At 39.1% G+C, this 16,883-nt stretch overlaps 1 protein-coding gene across 1 annotated transcript in view; it reads right to left on the bottom strand.

Moving 5' to 3' along the window:
* Positions 1-16,883, bottom strand: part of LOC101646855 (calcium-binding mitochondrial carrier protein SCaMC-1-like) — a 61,796-nt gene that overhangs the window by 11,218 nt on the left and 33,695 nt on the right. Inside the window, 1 exon segment of the mRNA XM_013003885.2 lies at positions 14,342-14,494. Coding sequence (XP_012859339.1) covers positions 14,342-14,494 — 153 coding nt within the window.

Raw genomic sequence — 16,883 nt, 5'->3', positions numbered from 1 at the left:
GCCAATGTGATACGAGGGGAAGTTGGGTGGGTAGTTGTGATATCACCTAAAGATGATTTCCCTAGACTCATTCTTTTCCCTTCTCCTGGGAAATGACAGACAGTCACAGCCTTAAAGCTGTCTTGGGGATGGCACAGCTTTGCTGTTGGCCCTGGGTCATTTGCTTTATCTTATTAAGCCACTGTACTCATTTTCATATCTCTTTGTTACAGTACCTTAGGGTGGCCCCTAACAAGTACAGAAATTGGGTACTGAATGTGTGGTGCTGCCATAACAAGAATTTAGAACATAAGACCCTGGTTTTATTATCAGATGTCACAGGCTGTCAGGATTGTAGTGCTTTGCAGGAGGTAGTCTGATAAAACTACCTTCTACTTGGAAGGCAGACTATGTGCTTTCTGAACCTGCAGTTCTAGAAAACTAGTTGAACAATCTCAGAACGCTGCCCAGTGTTGCCTGGTCATTGCTATTTTAGATCTGCTGAGAAGAAAGCACTCTCTACTCTTCTACCTCAGGACCACCTCCAAAGGCAGCTGTCAAGTAAGGATGAAAGCAAATCTGTTTGCTTGGCTTGAGAGTTGGAGAGAGTTGAAGTGGGGCTTCAGAGTTGGAGAAGCGACCTGCTTCTGTACCCTAAGAAGGAGATGGAAGTTTGTCCTAAACAGAAAAGTAGACTGAGGTGTTGTCTTCTGACTGAAGCCTATTGTTTCAGTTGGCATCAAGACAATTGCTATAAAAGGGAGGGAGTAAAAAGATGACTCAGCACAGTAAATACAGAAGTCATCTTTGTGTGTGTATACTTTCATGTGTTGAGTAGGAGGAAATAAATATGTTTCCATGAGCCCCAAAGCAGCTCTCAGGCCCCCAAACATGAATGAGTAGATAGCTGACCATGGAAGATGCTTCTGGGGTCCTGCCTCACATACGGGCAGCTCTTTATAGATCCACATTGACAAAGGCTTCTTATCTCTCTGCTTTTTTTTCTCAGAACCTTCAAAGCTAATAAGAACCCACCTAGGCTAGATGTCTCTAAATTCAAAACCCACATCACTGTCATCGAGTTGTTTCTGATTCACAGAGACCCCATAGGGCAGGCTATAACTGGCCCAGAGGTTTCTGAGACTTTAAATTTTTACAAAGAGTAGAAAGCTTCATCTTTCTCCCAAGCAGCTGCTGGTGGTTTTGAAGTGCTGACCTTGAAGTTAGCAGCCCAACTTGTAACCCACTATGCTATCAGAGCTCATATCTAGATGTCTAGGAAGTTAAAAATCCTATAAGTAATCCCTATACAATAAATTCCTTGGCTCCCTTCATGTTTGACAGGCATTTCAGAAAGACATTCTATATAGTTCTAAGAATTTCGAGTGAAATAAAACAACTGACGTTGTTGTTGTTGTTAGGTGTCATTGAGTCAGTTCTGACCCATATCAACCCAATATACAACAGAATGAAATACTGCCGAGTTCCGTGATCGAGGGTAATGTAACCAAGAGGAATTACTGAAAACCAAATGAAGATTGAGCATGACAGTGGGACAAGAGGAAAGTCAAAGGAAATAGAGGAAAGAACTAGGAGGCAAAGGGCATTTATAGAGGTCTAAATAAAGGCATGTACATATGTAAATATATTTATATATGATGATGGGGAAATAGATTTATGTGCATATATTTATAGGTTTAGTCTTAAGGTAGCAGATGGACATTGGGCCTCCACTCAAGTACTTCCTCAATGCAAGAATACTTTTTTCTATTAAACTGGCATTCTATGATGCTCACTTCCCAACACAATCACTGAAGACAAAGAAGGTGAATAAGCAAATGTGGTGAAGAAAGCTGATGGTGCCCGGCTATCAAAAGATATAGCGTCTGGGGTCTTAAAGGCTTGAAGGTAAACAAGTGGCCATCTAGCTCAGAAGCAACAAAGGCTACATGGAAGAAGCACACCAGCCTGCATGATCACGAGGTGTCGAAGGGATCAGGGATCAGGCATCATCAGAACAAAAAATCATATCATTGTGTGCTCACCTCCCTGATACCATTGCTGAAGACAAATGGGTACATAAGCAAATGTGGCAAAGAAAGCTGATGGTGCCCGGCTATCAAAAGACATAGCACCTGGGGTCTTAAAGGCTTGAAGGTAAACAAGCAGCCATCTACCTCAGAAGCAACAAAGGCTACATGGAAGAAGCACACCAGCCTGCATGATCACGAGATGTCAAAGGGATCAGGTATCAGACATCATCAGAACAAAAAATCATATTATTGTGAATGAGGGGGGAGTGAGGAGTGGAGACCCAAATCCCATTTGTAAGCCACTGGACATCCCCTTACAGAAGGGTCTCGGGGAGGAGACAAGCCAGTCAGGGTGCAATGTAGCAACGATGAAACATACAACTTTCTTCTAGTTCCTAAATGCTTCCTCCCCCACCACTATCATGATCCCAATTCTATCTTACAAATCTGGCTAGACCAGAGGATGTACACTGGTACAGATAGGAACTGGAAACACAAGGAATCCAGGATGGATGATCCCTTCAGGACCAATGGTGCGAGTGGCGATACTGGGAGGGTGGAGGGATGGTGGGTTGGAAAAGGGGAACCGATTACAAGGATCTACATATAACCTCCTCCCTGGGGGACAGACAACAGAAAAGTGGGTGAAGGGAGACGTCGGACAGTGAAAGATATGACAAAATAATAATTTATAAATTATCAAGGGTTCATGAAATGGGGGAGTGGGGAGGGAGGGGAAAAATGAGGAGCTTACGCCAGGGGCTTAAATGGAGAGCAAATGTTTTGAGAATGATGAGGGTAATGAATGTACAAATGTGCTTTACACAATTGATGTATGTATGGACTGTGATAAGAGTTTTATGAGCCCCTAACAAAATGATTATAAAAAAAAAAGAAACACTGCCCAGTCCTGTGCCATCCTCACAACTGTTCCTGTGCTCGAGCTATTGTTGCAGCCACTGTGTCAATGCATCTCACTGAAGACCGCCCTCATCTTCACTGCCCCTCTGCCAAGCATGATGCCCTTCTCCAAGGACTAGTCTCCATTCACAGTATGTCCAAAGTACATAAGACTTATTCACCCTTACACAGGCTTTTCTCCCTTCCCTGTACCCCTGCTTCCTCATTCTTGCTTCTTTCCAAATAAATTACACCCAGACTCTGCTTGTGGGGGAATCCAAACTAAAACAGATGGTACTAAAGGGGTCCAGCATTGTTATGCTGATTAGATGGCTCTTTAAATTTAGAGTTTGAACACAATTATGCTGTTCTTAGGCACTGTTGAGTCGGTTCTAACCCAAAGCAATCCTATGCACAACAGAAGGAAACACAGCCCCATCCTGCGCCATCTTCACATTGTTAGGTTGGACCTACTTGTTGAAAATCTTCCTCTTTTTCTCTGACCCTCTACCAAGTCTGGTATTATTCTTTTGTGACTTGTGTCTCTTGATGAATAACATGTCCAAGTACATGAGATAAAGTCTTGCCATTCTCATTTCTAAAGAGCATTCTTCTGGCTGTACTTTTCCCAAGACTGTATGTAAGACTTAGTCACCCTTATATTGGCTTTTCTCCTTTGTTCTTCTGGCAGCTCATGGTACTATCAATATTCTTTGCCAACACCATAATTCATACGCACAAATTCTTCTGTGATCTTCCTTAGTTATTGTCCAACTTTCACATGTATGTGAGGCAACTGAAAACAGGGTCAGGATCACCTTAGTCCTCAAAGTGACATCCCTGATTTTCAACACTTTAAAGAGTCTTGTGCAGAATATTTGCCCAATGCAGAATGTTTGATTTCTTGACTTCTGTTTACATAAGCATTGACTGTGGATCCAATCAAAATGAAATCCTTGACAACTTCAATTATTGGCCCCTTTATCATGATGTTGTTGACTGTCCCAGTTACAAGGGCACTGGTTTCCTTTACAATGAGTTGAAATCCATAATGGAAGTTGCAGTCTTTGATCTTCATCAGCAAGTGCTTCAAGTCCTTCTTGCTTTCAGCAAGCACGGTCGTGTTATCTGTAGATCACAGGTGGTCAATAAGCCTCCCTCCAATCCTGATGCCATGGCCTTCTTCAGAAAGATAAGTGTCTTATTTGCTCAATATACAGACTGAATAGCTATGATGAAAGGATGCAACCCTGATGAACACTTCTCTGATTTTAAACCACACAGTATTTCCTTGTTCTGAATTTTGATCTATGTACAAGTTCCACATGAACACAATGAGATATTCTGGAATTATCAGTTTTCTCAATGTTATCCATATTTTGTTATGACTCACACATTTAAACACCTTTCTGGCATTCTCCACTTTTAGCTAAGATCCATGTGATATCAGCAATGATATCCTTCATTCCACATCCTCTGCTGCACCCAGTTTTAATTTCTGGTAGCTCCCTGTCACTGTATTGCTGCAACCCTTTTGAATTATCTTCAGCAAAATTTTACTTGCATGTAATATGAATGATATTGTTTGATAATTTCTACATTCTATTATGTCCCCTTACTTTGGAAGGGGCACAAATGTGGATCTCTTCCAATCAATTGGCCAGGTAGATGTCTTCTGCATTTCTTGGCCTACACAAGAGAGTGCTGGAAGTGCTTCATCAGCTTGTTGACACATTTTGATTGGTATTCCAACAATTTGTGGATGTTTGTTTTTCCCTAATGCCTTCAGTGCATCTTGAGTTTCTTACTTCTATATCATTGGTTATTGATCATGATACCTCTTGAAATGTGTGCCAACCAATTCTTCTTGTGACTCAATTTCTGATGCTTCCTGAAGTGTTCAATATTTTATCAATGGAATCCTTTAATATTGCAACTTAGGGTTTTGAGGTATTTTTTCTTCAATTCTTTCAGTTTAGATATTCTGAGTATCCTCTTTTGGCTTTCTAGCTCCAGGACTTTGTACACACTCTGGAATGGGAATACTCAAACGTCCTTAAGAGTACTGGATACAGGGTCTGCGATGGCATTGACACAGGGGGTTAAAATTTACATGATAGCTTCCCAGTAAGCGCAGAAGCCTGCAAAGACCAATGGTAAATGGGGTCGAGCCACAAGTTTATTGTATCAGGGGTCCAGTAAGTACATGAGTCAACTCAGTGACCATTTCTCAATTCCCTACCTATATATTTAGGAGCTAGGAAAAACTCTACATTGATTCACTGAATTGTATAATAAATGTCATTATTGTCTCCTTTCACACAAGACAGAACTTGTAAATCACAAGCACTGTCACATCTCAGGTGTCTTATCAAACAGGCTGTGGGTGAAGTCTTAGCAAGAAGAGATGAATGAAATGGACTTAGTATGGACCTATTGACATGACAAATGCATTTTCCCCAATTCCCATCCGTAAGAAGAACAAGAGTAGTTTCTGCAGAAATTTGCATTTTGCCTTGCCCAATATAATCTACAGGACTCTTGTGATTTTGATATTCCTCAGAATCTCACACTACTATACTATTGATGGTAGCTGATCAAATCTGATAAATATGACATGGAAAGTACTCTAAAAAGTGTGAGATAAAACCTATAAATATTCAAGAACCTACCACATATGCAAGGGAACTTCAAAAGTTCATAGGAAAAAATCCATTGTCTTTTCATTTTGTTCTCCACAATGTTTTTGAAGCCCCCATGAGTGAGATCTGTAGGTATTGAAGTGTTCTAAAGCATAGTGATAGACCCCTTTGTAAAACAAAGTGCCAGAAATGACAGGTTCAAGAGGCGTGGCATTACATTCATCACCAAAAAGAACATTTCAAAATCTATCCTGAGGTGCAATGTTGACAATGAAACTATTTTTCAAATTTATGCACCAACCACTAAAGCTAGTGATGCAGAAGTTGAAGAATTTTACCAACAAATTCAGTCTGAAAAGGATCAAAGATGTAATCAAGATGTATTGATAATCACTGGTGATAATTATTGAAATGCAAAAGTTGGAAAGAAAGAAGAAGGAACAGTAATTGGAAAATATGGCTTTGTTGATATAAACGAAACTGGAGATCACATGGTAGGATTTTGCAAGACCAATGACTCCTTCGTTGCAAATACCTTTTTACAACAACACAAGTGGCAACTATGCAAATGGAGTTCTCCAAACAGAATACACAGAAATAAAATCGACTATATATGTGGGAATAGGCAATAAAGAAGCTCAGTATCAACAGCCAAAATGACACCAGGGACCAATCATTAAGTCCAAGTTGAAGTTATAGAAAATTGAAACAAGTAGATGAGACCCAAAATAGGACCTTAAGTCTATCCCATCTGAATTTCAGAACATCTCAAAAACAGATTTGATGCAGTCAACACGAATGACAGAAGAAGTGATGACCTGTGGCATGGCATCAAGATGATCAGACATGGAGAAAGCAAAAGGTCATTTAAAAGATAGGAAAAACAGAAAATATCAAAGTGGATGTCAGATGAGATTCTTAAACTTGCTCTTAATCATAGAATGGCTAAGGCAAATGGAAAAAATGATAGAGTAAAGAACTGAACTGATTATTTCAAAGGGCAGCTTGAGAAGACAAACTGCGGTATTATAAAATGTGCAAAGTTTTGGTTTCGAAAACCAAAATGGAAGAACACGCTCAGCATACCCTAAACTGAAAGAAACATTCAAGCATTCAGCTGAAATATTGAATTATTCTAGGAGTAAAATATTTAACACTGCAAGAAGTATCAAAAGGAGATGGAATGAATGCACAGAGCAACTGTATCAAAAAGAACTAATGGACAGGCAATAATTTTTAAGAGGTAGCATATGACCAAGAACCAATGGTAATGAAGGAATAAGTTCAAGCTGCACTGAAGGTACTAACAAAAAACAAAACTCCAGGAATTGATGGAATAACAATTGAAATGTTTCAACAAGCTGATGAAGCCCTGGAAGTACTCACTCATCTATGCCCAGATATTTGGAAGGCAGTAACAAACGAGATCCATACTTGTACCTATTCCCCCAAAAAAAGTGCCCCAACAAAATACACAAATTATAGAACAATATCATTGATATGCTATGAAAGGAAAATTTTGCTGAAGATCACCCAACAATGGTTGCAACAGTACATTGACAGGGAACTGCCAGAAATTCAGGTCAGAGTCAGAAGAGGACATACAACAAGATTTATCATTGCTGATGTCAGATGGATCTTGGCTGAAAGCAGAGAATGCCAGAAAGCTTTATAGTTGTGGGGTTACTTCGCTCTGGAAAGTCATTTAACTGTGTGGACCATAATAAACTCTGGATGCCTTGAGAAGAATGGAAATACCAGAACTTCTACATGGACCAAGAGGCAATTGTGCAAATAGAACATGATTTCAAGCATGGCTTAAAATCAAGAATCTTGTATATCAGGGTTGCAACCTCTAGCCATACTTATTCAATCTGTATGCTGAGCAAATAATCAGATAAGAAGAATATGAAGAAGAGCATGGAATCAAGATTGGTGTAAGACTTATTAATAACCTGTGATATGCAGATGACATGTATGAAAATCAAGTATTACAACCTCCAGTATAGATTACAATTCAATATGAAGGAAACAAAAATCTTCACAACTGCACCCATGGATAACATCGTGATAAATAGAGAAAAGACTAAAGTTCTCAAGCATTTCATTTTGCTTGGATCCAAAATCATTACTTATGAAAGTAGCAACCATGAAATCAAATGGCACATTGCATTAGGTAAATCTGATGCACAATAATTCTTTAAAGTATTAAAAAGCAAGGATGTTACTTCAAAGATTTAAGCTGTGCCGGACCTAAGCCATGGTATTTTCAATCACCTCGTATGCATGTGAAAAGCTGGTCATTGAATAAGGAAGGCTGAAAAAGAATTAATATTTGAATCACGGTGCTGGTCAAGCATATTCACTAATACCATGGACTTCCAAAAGTACAAACATATATGTGTTGGAAGAAGTAGAGCCAGAATAATGTTCCTTAGAAATAAGAAGGACGATGAGACTGCCTCACTTCGTTCATGGTATCAGGAGAAAACAGTTCCTAGAGAAGGACGTCAGACTTGGTAAACTAGAAGGTTAGAGAAAAAGAGAAAGACTTTCAACTAGATGGATTGACACAGGGGCTGCAACAATAGATTCAAATATAGTAACAATCTGGAGGATGGTATGGAACTAGGCAATACTGTATTCTATGGCATACAAGGTTATGAGTCAGAACTGATTCAACAGCACTGAAAAAATAAGAATGACATACGTCAGTGCATCATTTGTAGTCAAGGGCAAGTTCCAATACAAGAACTGCAGGGAAGGATCCCAAAAAATAACGTCTAGTATGCTACTGGGTCTTAGTTGAGACTGAATTCATGGCCATTCGATCTACTGGCTTTCCATATACCACACTAAAAGTGACCAGCCTGATACCCAACTAAAGTTTCATCTAAGGTGAAAGATAATGTTTGATCACTTTCAGACTGAAGAAGGTGGTATAACTCCTCAATTTTCTCATCACTAGCTTTAGTGGTCGGTGCATACATTTGAATAATAGTGGTATTGACTGGACTTCTTTGTAGTCATTTAGATATTATCCTACAACCTGAAATTGCCTACGAACAATTGATGTCTGTCCTCCACTTAGCCCTTAGTCTTGTTTTAGCTGATATTGAACTTCTCTGGCATCTCTTTCCATAGTTCTGTTGATCTGATTCCTGTGTATTCCATCTGGCAAGGTCCGTGTGTAAATTCACAGTTTGTGTTGTTGAAAAATGGTATCTTCGATAAATAAATATGGATCTCACAAAATTTTATCATGTAATCTCCAGTGTTCTTTCTACCAAGAACAACCCTTCCATTTTGTTTCCAACTTTCACATTCTAATCACCAACAATGTATTTTGATCGCATGGTTAATCAAATCCAGACTACCGAAATTGGCAGAATTCTTTGATTATTTATCATAGACTGCTCTTGGTCGTGCATAAATTTGAATAATAAACTAGCCTTCTTTGAAGTGTATGGATGTTGTCCTATCACTGACAGCACTGAATTTCAGGATAAACCTTGAAATATTCTTTTTAAGCAATGAATGTGACACCATTCCTCTTCAGTTTCTCATTCCCGGCACAGTAGGCCATATGAATGTCTCATTCAACGTGGCCAATACAAGTCCATTTTAGCTCCCTAATGCCTAGTTATTAATTGGAAAACTTGCAATTTTCCAAGATTCATATGTTGTACACTCCATTTTCCAATTATTAATGGATGTTTGCAGCTGCTTCATCTCAAGGTTGCATCAGTAAGTGGAAATCCTGAAAGCTATGCTCTGTCAACTCTACTTAAAGCAGCAGCTCTTAGCCTCGTCATATTTCAGCGCTTTCTAGTCTGAGGGGTTCATCTTCTGGCAGGTAATGTTCCACTGCTTTTCATAGGTTTTTAGTGATTAATTTTTCAGAAGTGATCAGTCTCTTCCTTCTTTCTGCTCTGTTTTATTCAAGAGGCTTTACTGAAATCTGTCTACCACAATTTGACCCTGCTGATATTTGAAATACCAGTGGCATAGCTTCCAATATCACAGTGGCACGCAAGGCAGTGTCAGTACTACAAACTGACAGACAGTGGTGGCTTTATAGAAGAGGTAAGAACACATATGGAACCAAGCTAGTTAAGCTTTCTTTAGGTTCTCTCAGAGAAGACCATGAGACGAAACTTCTACCAGAAAAACACTGGTGGAAATCAGAGTCAAATTACTCCATAAGCAAGGTAGACATGGGCTTAGCTGTGTTTAATTACTAACCTGTAGGAAAATGTTTCACTTTTTAAAACAAATCACATCAAAGATTCAGCTTCTAGGTATGGCTGGCACCTGTCTCTCAACTTTATAGCACTTTCCTGCAGAATCAAAGCCTCTTTTCAAATTTACAAACCCAGGTGAGGTAGAGTACCCAGCACAGGTTGACATACACTTAGTATCTGTAGCAAACCATTCAGTGTCCCAAAGTTTCACACCTGTGGAAGATGTGAGATAGGGAGTCAAAAGGAGCAAATAAAGTATGTGTTATACAGCAAGTTGCCATTGTAGGCAAATGAAAGTTAACCTTGCTGAAGACTTCTGGGAAACAATGAGAAGCACATACCTCAGGGTTGTTCCCAATGCCAGGGAATTGGGATTCTATCTATCAGTCATTCATGAAAGCTGCTCCCAGAGGCTTTAATTCCCTATCACTTTCAGTCAGCTATTTGCAGGAACAAGGCAAGCTTCAGACGCCAGAGAAATACCTCGGGCAAATTGATTTTAGATGCCAGCAAATAGAAGTCTTTGATGAAAATGATAAAGTTCCAAGGATGTACAGGTAAATCGTTGTCTTGGATATCAAGTGGTGCTATAAAAGAAATATCACGAGTGGATGGCTTTAACCAACAGAGATTTATTTCCCCAGTCTTTAGGAAGCTAAAACACGCAATCCACAGGGTCTCACAGGGCCGGATCTATGGGAAGGTTTCCTCTGTGAGTTGGCTCTGAAGAAAGGTCTTTGTCCCTTCTCAGCGTCTGTTTCTCAGCTCCTTGGTGATCTTCAGGTGACAGAGCAACTACCTTCCCCCAAATCTGCTACTTGCTTAATCTGCTCCTTATAGATCTCAAAAGAGATTGATTCAAGGCACAGCCTACGCTAACACTGCCATATTAATATAACAAAAAATTCACCCCAAATGTGATTACAACCACAGGTATATGGATTAGAATTCATAAAAGACAGGTTGGGGGGACACAGTTCAATTCATAACAGAAGCTATAGATTGAGTGCTTTCATGCTTGGCGGTAACAGTGCTAGGTACATAAAAAGGGCATGGGGTAGGGTCTGACTACACAAAGGGAAAGGAGAATCAAACTCATCAGGCCAAAGCCAGTTCTTATGAGGAGGAGGTCAGAGATGCCTCCACCCTCTAACCTTTTTGTACCAATTCCACACCAATAGTCCTTTCCAAGGCACTCGCTGCTTCTCTACTGGCTTCAAAAATTAATTGTAATGGCCACATACAACTCAAGACAATACTCACTACTAAGAGGTTTCTTAGGGAAGTTAATAGGTTCAATCAGGATCAGTAATAGCCAGGATATATTTTTTCTGGTCGGGCGCACCTCTCCTCAGCATGTCTCTCCTCTGATTCTGTCTCCCAGCTATGCAGCCCCTAGCTCTTTTCCAGGCTCTAGCAAGAGTTACTAAGATTTTTCAGCACTGCCAAAAAATGCCCAAAGGGCATGTGATTCAACCCTAAACTTCAGCTTGAAGGTAGGTGGCTCTGTATGGATTGGGTCGGCAAACATGGCTCTCCTGGAAACAACCCACTCCTCAAGCAAGCTCCTATCCAAAAGCACACAGCTTTCTCACTTCATGGGCTGAGACACCTTCCACTCTGTTTCAAGACCCGGTTTCTGTAGCCATTGCTTCATGCCACTTCTCTCCTGTCTCTCGCCTTCTCTGGCGTCACAACTCTGTCTCCCAAAGCAACGGTCAGCATGAAGCTATCTCAGGGTCCCGAGGCTGCACTCCACTCCTGGTTCTTCTTTCTTGATTGCCGTGATACCCCAATTTTCTGCTTCTGAGATGGCTCATTGGATACCCAGCAGGATGGTAAAATTGATCAATCCCCATGTTAGAGTTCCAAGTGTTTACAATAGAAATTAACACTGTTAATAATCATTTACAACTCAATCATATAAGCCTATCAACATCCCACCACCACTGCCCCCACCCTTCTCTTACCAAGACCCATCAGGAAAAGAGAATATAAACCCAATCCTCATGACCTTACCCAGTTATTGGTGGGAGTTACAGAGACTATGCCTAGAAGAGTCTTTTCAAGTAATTCCTTGGACCACATTAATAACAGCAAATAAGGACCAAAAAGGACAAAGCAATCAAGATTCCATATACTTCAGGGATAAAAAAATAGGATGCCCTACCAGACAAACACCTTCTAGCAACTGAAGTACTGGCCAAGGATGAGAGAAATCTAAAATAAGAGGTAAAAGAGGGAGATGACAAATAACACTTTCAGCCTTGGGAATAGCTACAATAGTATGCACTCTAATTCCTTCTGGTTAGACAGAAGCCATCCCCTTCTATGAGACCTGGTTCCTATCTCCTCTTACCCCCTCAAGGACACTCTCTAGCAATACCCAGCTCTCCCTCCTGCATGATCATTCGTCCCCTCTCACTTGGGCCGTTCCGTTAAACATACAACATATTATCTCTTCCATTTAATTCTTTTTAAAGGTGCTTCCCATGTGCCCCTCCAGCTACCACTTTATTTTTTTTCTCCTTTTCACAGAAAAACTTGAAAGAGATGTGTGTTCCTACTATCTCCAATTTCTTTCCTCTACTTTCCCCACTTCCCCATAATTATTCCTGAAGGTGCAGTGTATTAAGCACTGTATTGCTAACTGAAAGGCAGGAAATTCAAACCCACGCAATGCTCCCTGGGAGAAAGATGAAGTTTTTCCACTATCTTAAATATTTTCAGTCTCAGAAACCCTATACAGAATTCTACTCTTTGTATAGGGTTGCTATGAGTCAGAATTGACCAGACAGCAAAGGGAATTTCCTCATAGTAATTATCACCAGCTGACACACCCTGTATTTGCATTGTTTCTTTGTTTCCCTAGCTTATATTTTAATGTCAGTTCAATGAAGGTTTTTGTTTTTGATTTCCTTTTGTTTTGTTTTCATTTGTATGTTTGTTTTGTTTACGGCTATATCTGCAGCATCTAGGACAGGACACAAGAAGCATTTATTGATGAATTAAATATTTGTTTAATGAATAAATGCATCCCTAGTTCAAAGATTTTTTAAAATTTGTTTTTAAGATGTGTAAATCCAGTGTTCTTTTCATCACATTCCTCTCTCTAATTTCTTTTTATTAATCTTTTATATGTTCTTAAAATTTTGAGGTCCTATGACCGTAAATCAAAGTCCTACACAAAGATACTTTAATCTTATATAACATAAAAATGTTTACAGAAAAAAGAATTACAAGAAGAAAAGAAGTTCTGCTTCAAGAAGATGGAAAACTTGAGACGCGTGTGTAATACTCTTGGCCACTAGCATGAGAAATAACACACTATTTGAAAATAAATGTATCTGATCTCAATGTGAATTTAAGCAAAATAAAATCTCAAATTAATAAATTTTAAGATTTAATACATATTGTTCATCTGTTCTTCATTTCATTAAATTAAGAGATTGATTCTCTAGGCATCATACTAGAGCAAGTCAAAAAGTATTGCTCCTAGGACTCCAGCTCATCTCTGCATGGTTTATTCGAAACCAATATGTGTAGGCATGTATCTGCAATCTGTGCATGACTACAGTTAAATTCTCTCATAAAGGTGCCTTCAGAACCAAAGGTCCAATCACAACAGGGCTTCCCGGGGCATCTCTGGGACAATTAAGTTCAAGACAGAGGTCAGCTTATATTGTTGTGGGAAATGTTTTTGAGGACCTTAAAGGAATAATCTTGATTGATTTTTTTCAAAGGACACAGAGGCTTATTATTAATGAATTTTAGATAAATTAAAAACTGCATTAGTGAGGAAAATCCCGGGAAAATTATGGCTCCTAATTTTTTTCCATCACAACAATGCACCTACTCATTTTTTTTGAGGATAAGAAGGACTGTCCTATGAGAATTTCATAAGGAAAACTTTTTTCATCTACCTTACCACCCCAACCTTGTCCCTCTAGACGTTTTACTTCCCAAATCAAAGAACATTTCAGTGGAGCACTGCTTGAGTCCCTGAAAGATGCCAAGGCTGCTAACGGACGTGGTGTGAACTGAAGAGGGCAGGATTCTCCAGGGAAAGGTCTGAGGGATGGAAACACCAGTTTCTATAGGCCCACACGGAGGATATGTCCAGAAATAAGATCTTCATGTTACATTTTGATATTTTTGTTTAATAAAAGTTGAAATGATCTTATAAAAATACTTTTTATTAACTTACCCTTGTACATAAACCAAAATTTTTATAAAACATGAAATTGTTCAAATGAAAATTTAGCTATAAAATGTATTATGAGAACTTTCTACACTGTCATTGAAATTAAAAGAATTACTAGTAAATATCAATTATGATAAAATATATAAACCATAAAGCCTCTCTTACAAAAACAATAGCAACAGGAAAATAGCAAAAATGATCAACGGAGGATAAACAAAGTTACTAGTATGCACATTGATAAAAACTGCTTGTACACATTCCAGTTTTCTCTTGCACAAATATCTAGTCTTGAAAATTAAATTTAAAATCCACTCCATGCTATAAAACCCCACGTGTTACCTGTTCATAGGCTGAACACTTGAGTGCTGTCTCTGGTGCAATTTTTAAAACATTTACACCATTTCCTCTCCAAAGAGAAATCATTCCTCCTTCTTTTACCATCTGCTTCAACCCCCCCATCAATCTCATTTTCCCTGGCTGTGAACCATGAACCTAAAAATGAACAACAAATGTATTTAATTATTCATTTATCTACTTACAATTTATGTTGAATTAACTTTAAAATAATATTGTTATTACTCATAATTATGCACAAATGTGTACAAATGTTACATGTCTGCAACACCATCCTAATTTTGCTTCAGAGACATATGAGTTATATATTAAGGTGTTTGCTGTTCTCAAACATACACTTTAATTTATCTAACATGTCAAAGGAGAAAAAACAATAACAAGAAAAATAGGAATAACAATGACCAAAAAATATCGACATATGCAATATATAATATTAATAATTCAAGTAGATTATTAAAGTATGTATTGAAATATGCTTGAAAAAGAGAGTGGATGGAAGTAAATCAAACTTTCAATAGTGCTTAGTTCTAGGACGCGAGGACCACTTGCAGGCCCTTTGAATGTCTTACTTTATATTTTCTTGCATTTCCACATGTTCCTAATTTATTTTATGAACAGAAAAATATGATGAAAATGACTATTTAACCATGTCCCTTTTTCTTTTTCTATTATAGGCAGGAGGATATTTTATTAATGTTTCAGTTTTCACTTTTTTGAAAATCAATATTTTCTCTTCACAAGCAGTGATGTTCATAATAAAATTATTCTCACATATAATAGTTTGAGAAATATCTGTATGTCCAGGAATAAGTGAAAATGATCAAGAGAAATTAGGCTACGATGCCCCGCACTTGAAATATTATATTACTTCATAGGGAGCCTGATGGTGTCGTGGTTCCTCACTGGGCTGAGATCCACAAGGTGCACAGTTTGAAACCACAGACGATCCACAGGGAGAAGACAGGGCTTCTACTCCGTCCACAGTGAACCAGAAGCTCCCAGCAGCAGCTCTACCCTGCCCTAGAGGGCTGTGATGAACTGGCATCGGCACGATGGCAGTGAGCTTGTTTTTTAGAGTAAGTGTGAAGAACATAAAGTAAAATAAAAGGTGCTCCAGTCATTCTGTTAATCATAAAAACTATATACATAAAATTACTATAAAGCAAGAGCTATTGTTCTGTGCCTTCTAATCAGTGCCCACTCTTGGTAACTCTAGAGGGCAGAGTAGAGCTGCCACTTGGGGTTTTCTTGGCCGTGCAACCTTCACAGGGGCAGACTAACAACTCTGTCCTCCCAGTCTGTAAGTTTGGTTCCAACTGCTGACCTTCCAGTTAGCAGTCAAGCATTTAACCATTGCATCACCAGGGACTCCTCAAAGGAAGCACTGCTAAGAGTAAGAGGACACAGAGAGAATAAAAGGTCAAGAAGGAAATTCGCTAATACAAATAATGATTATTTTGATTGTGAGAAAATGGCAGTAACTTTTCTTCTAGTTTTCCATTTCCCTGATTTTTCATAGTAAGTACATGTTCATTTTATTTGAAAAATACACTTTTTAAAGGATCAAATAATTACATAAACTTTCATGTGGCTTTGTTAAAATAATAACAGTAATGTTTGTTAGTCTTACTTCTCCCTAAAAATAAAGTCGTTATTGTTGTTGGGTGCTGCCCAGTCAGTCCTGACTCACAGTGGCCCTATGTACAACCGGAGGAAACACTTCCCAGTCCGGCATCATCATAATTCTTGTCATGTTTGAGCCCATTGCTGCAGTCACTATGCCAACCCATCTCATCAAGGGCTTCTGTTTCGCTAACCTTATACTTAAAATAATGTTGCTGTTGTAAGGAAGTCCGCTCTGACCCATAGAGACCCTATGCAAAACAGAACAAAATACAGCACGGTTTGCAGCATCCTCACAATCACTCCCATGCCCTACCCCACTGCTGCAGCCACGGTGTCAATCCTCCTTTTGGTTGCCCCTCCACTTCACCAAGCAAGATGTCTTTCTCCAGTGACTGCTCCAGGGGTTCTCAAACTACGGCCCACCGAGGACATTTATCCAGCCCGCCGGGTTTTTTGCCAGTTTTATTTTTTTACTTCAAAATAAGATATGTGCAGTGTGCATAGGAATTTGTTCATAGTTTGTTTGTTTTGTAACTATAGTCTGGCCCTCCAACTGAGGGACAGTGAACTGGCCCCCTGTTTAAAAAGTTTGAGGACTCCTAGCACTGGTCTCTCCTTGACACCATGTCCAAAGCATGTAAGATGAAGTCTTGCCATCCTTGCCTCTAAGCAACACACTGGCCTTCTAAGACAGATCGGGTTGTCCTTTCAGCAGTCCGTGGTACTTTGAAAGTTCTTGTCCAGCACTACAATTTAAATGCACTGATGATTCTTCTTTAGTCCTCCTCATTCAATGTCTAACTTTCACATGCATAAGAAGCCATTGAAAATGACATTGCTTGGGTCAGGAAAACCTTAGTCCTTAAAGTAACATCCTTGGTTTTTAATACTTTAAAAAGGT

The sequence above is a fragment of the Echinops telfairi genome, unplaced genomic scaffold (genome assembly GCF_000313985.2).
Source record: "Echinops telfairi isolate 266 unplaced genomic scaffold, ASM31398v2 ScPeMD7_443;HRSCAF=831, whole genome shotgun sequence".
Taxonomy (NCBI): Eukaryota; Metazoa; Chordata; class Mammalia; order Afrosoricida; family Tenrecidae; genus Echinops; species Echinops telfairi.
This window is presented reverse-complemented; position numbering and strand designations above follow the sequence as displayed.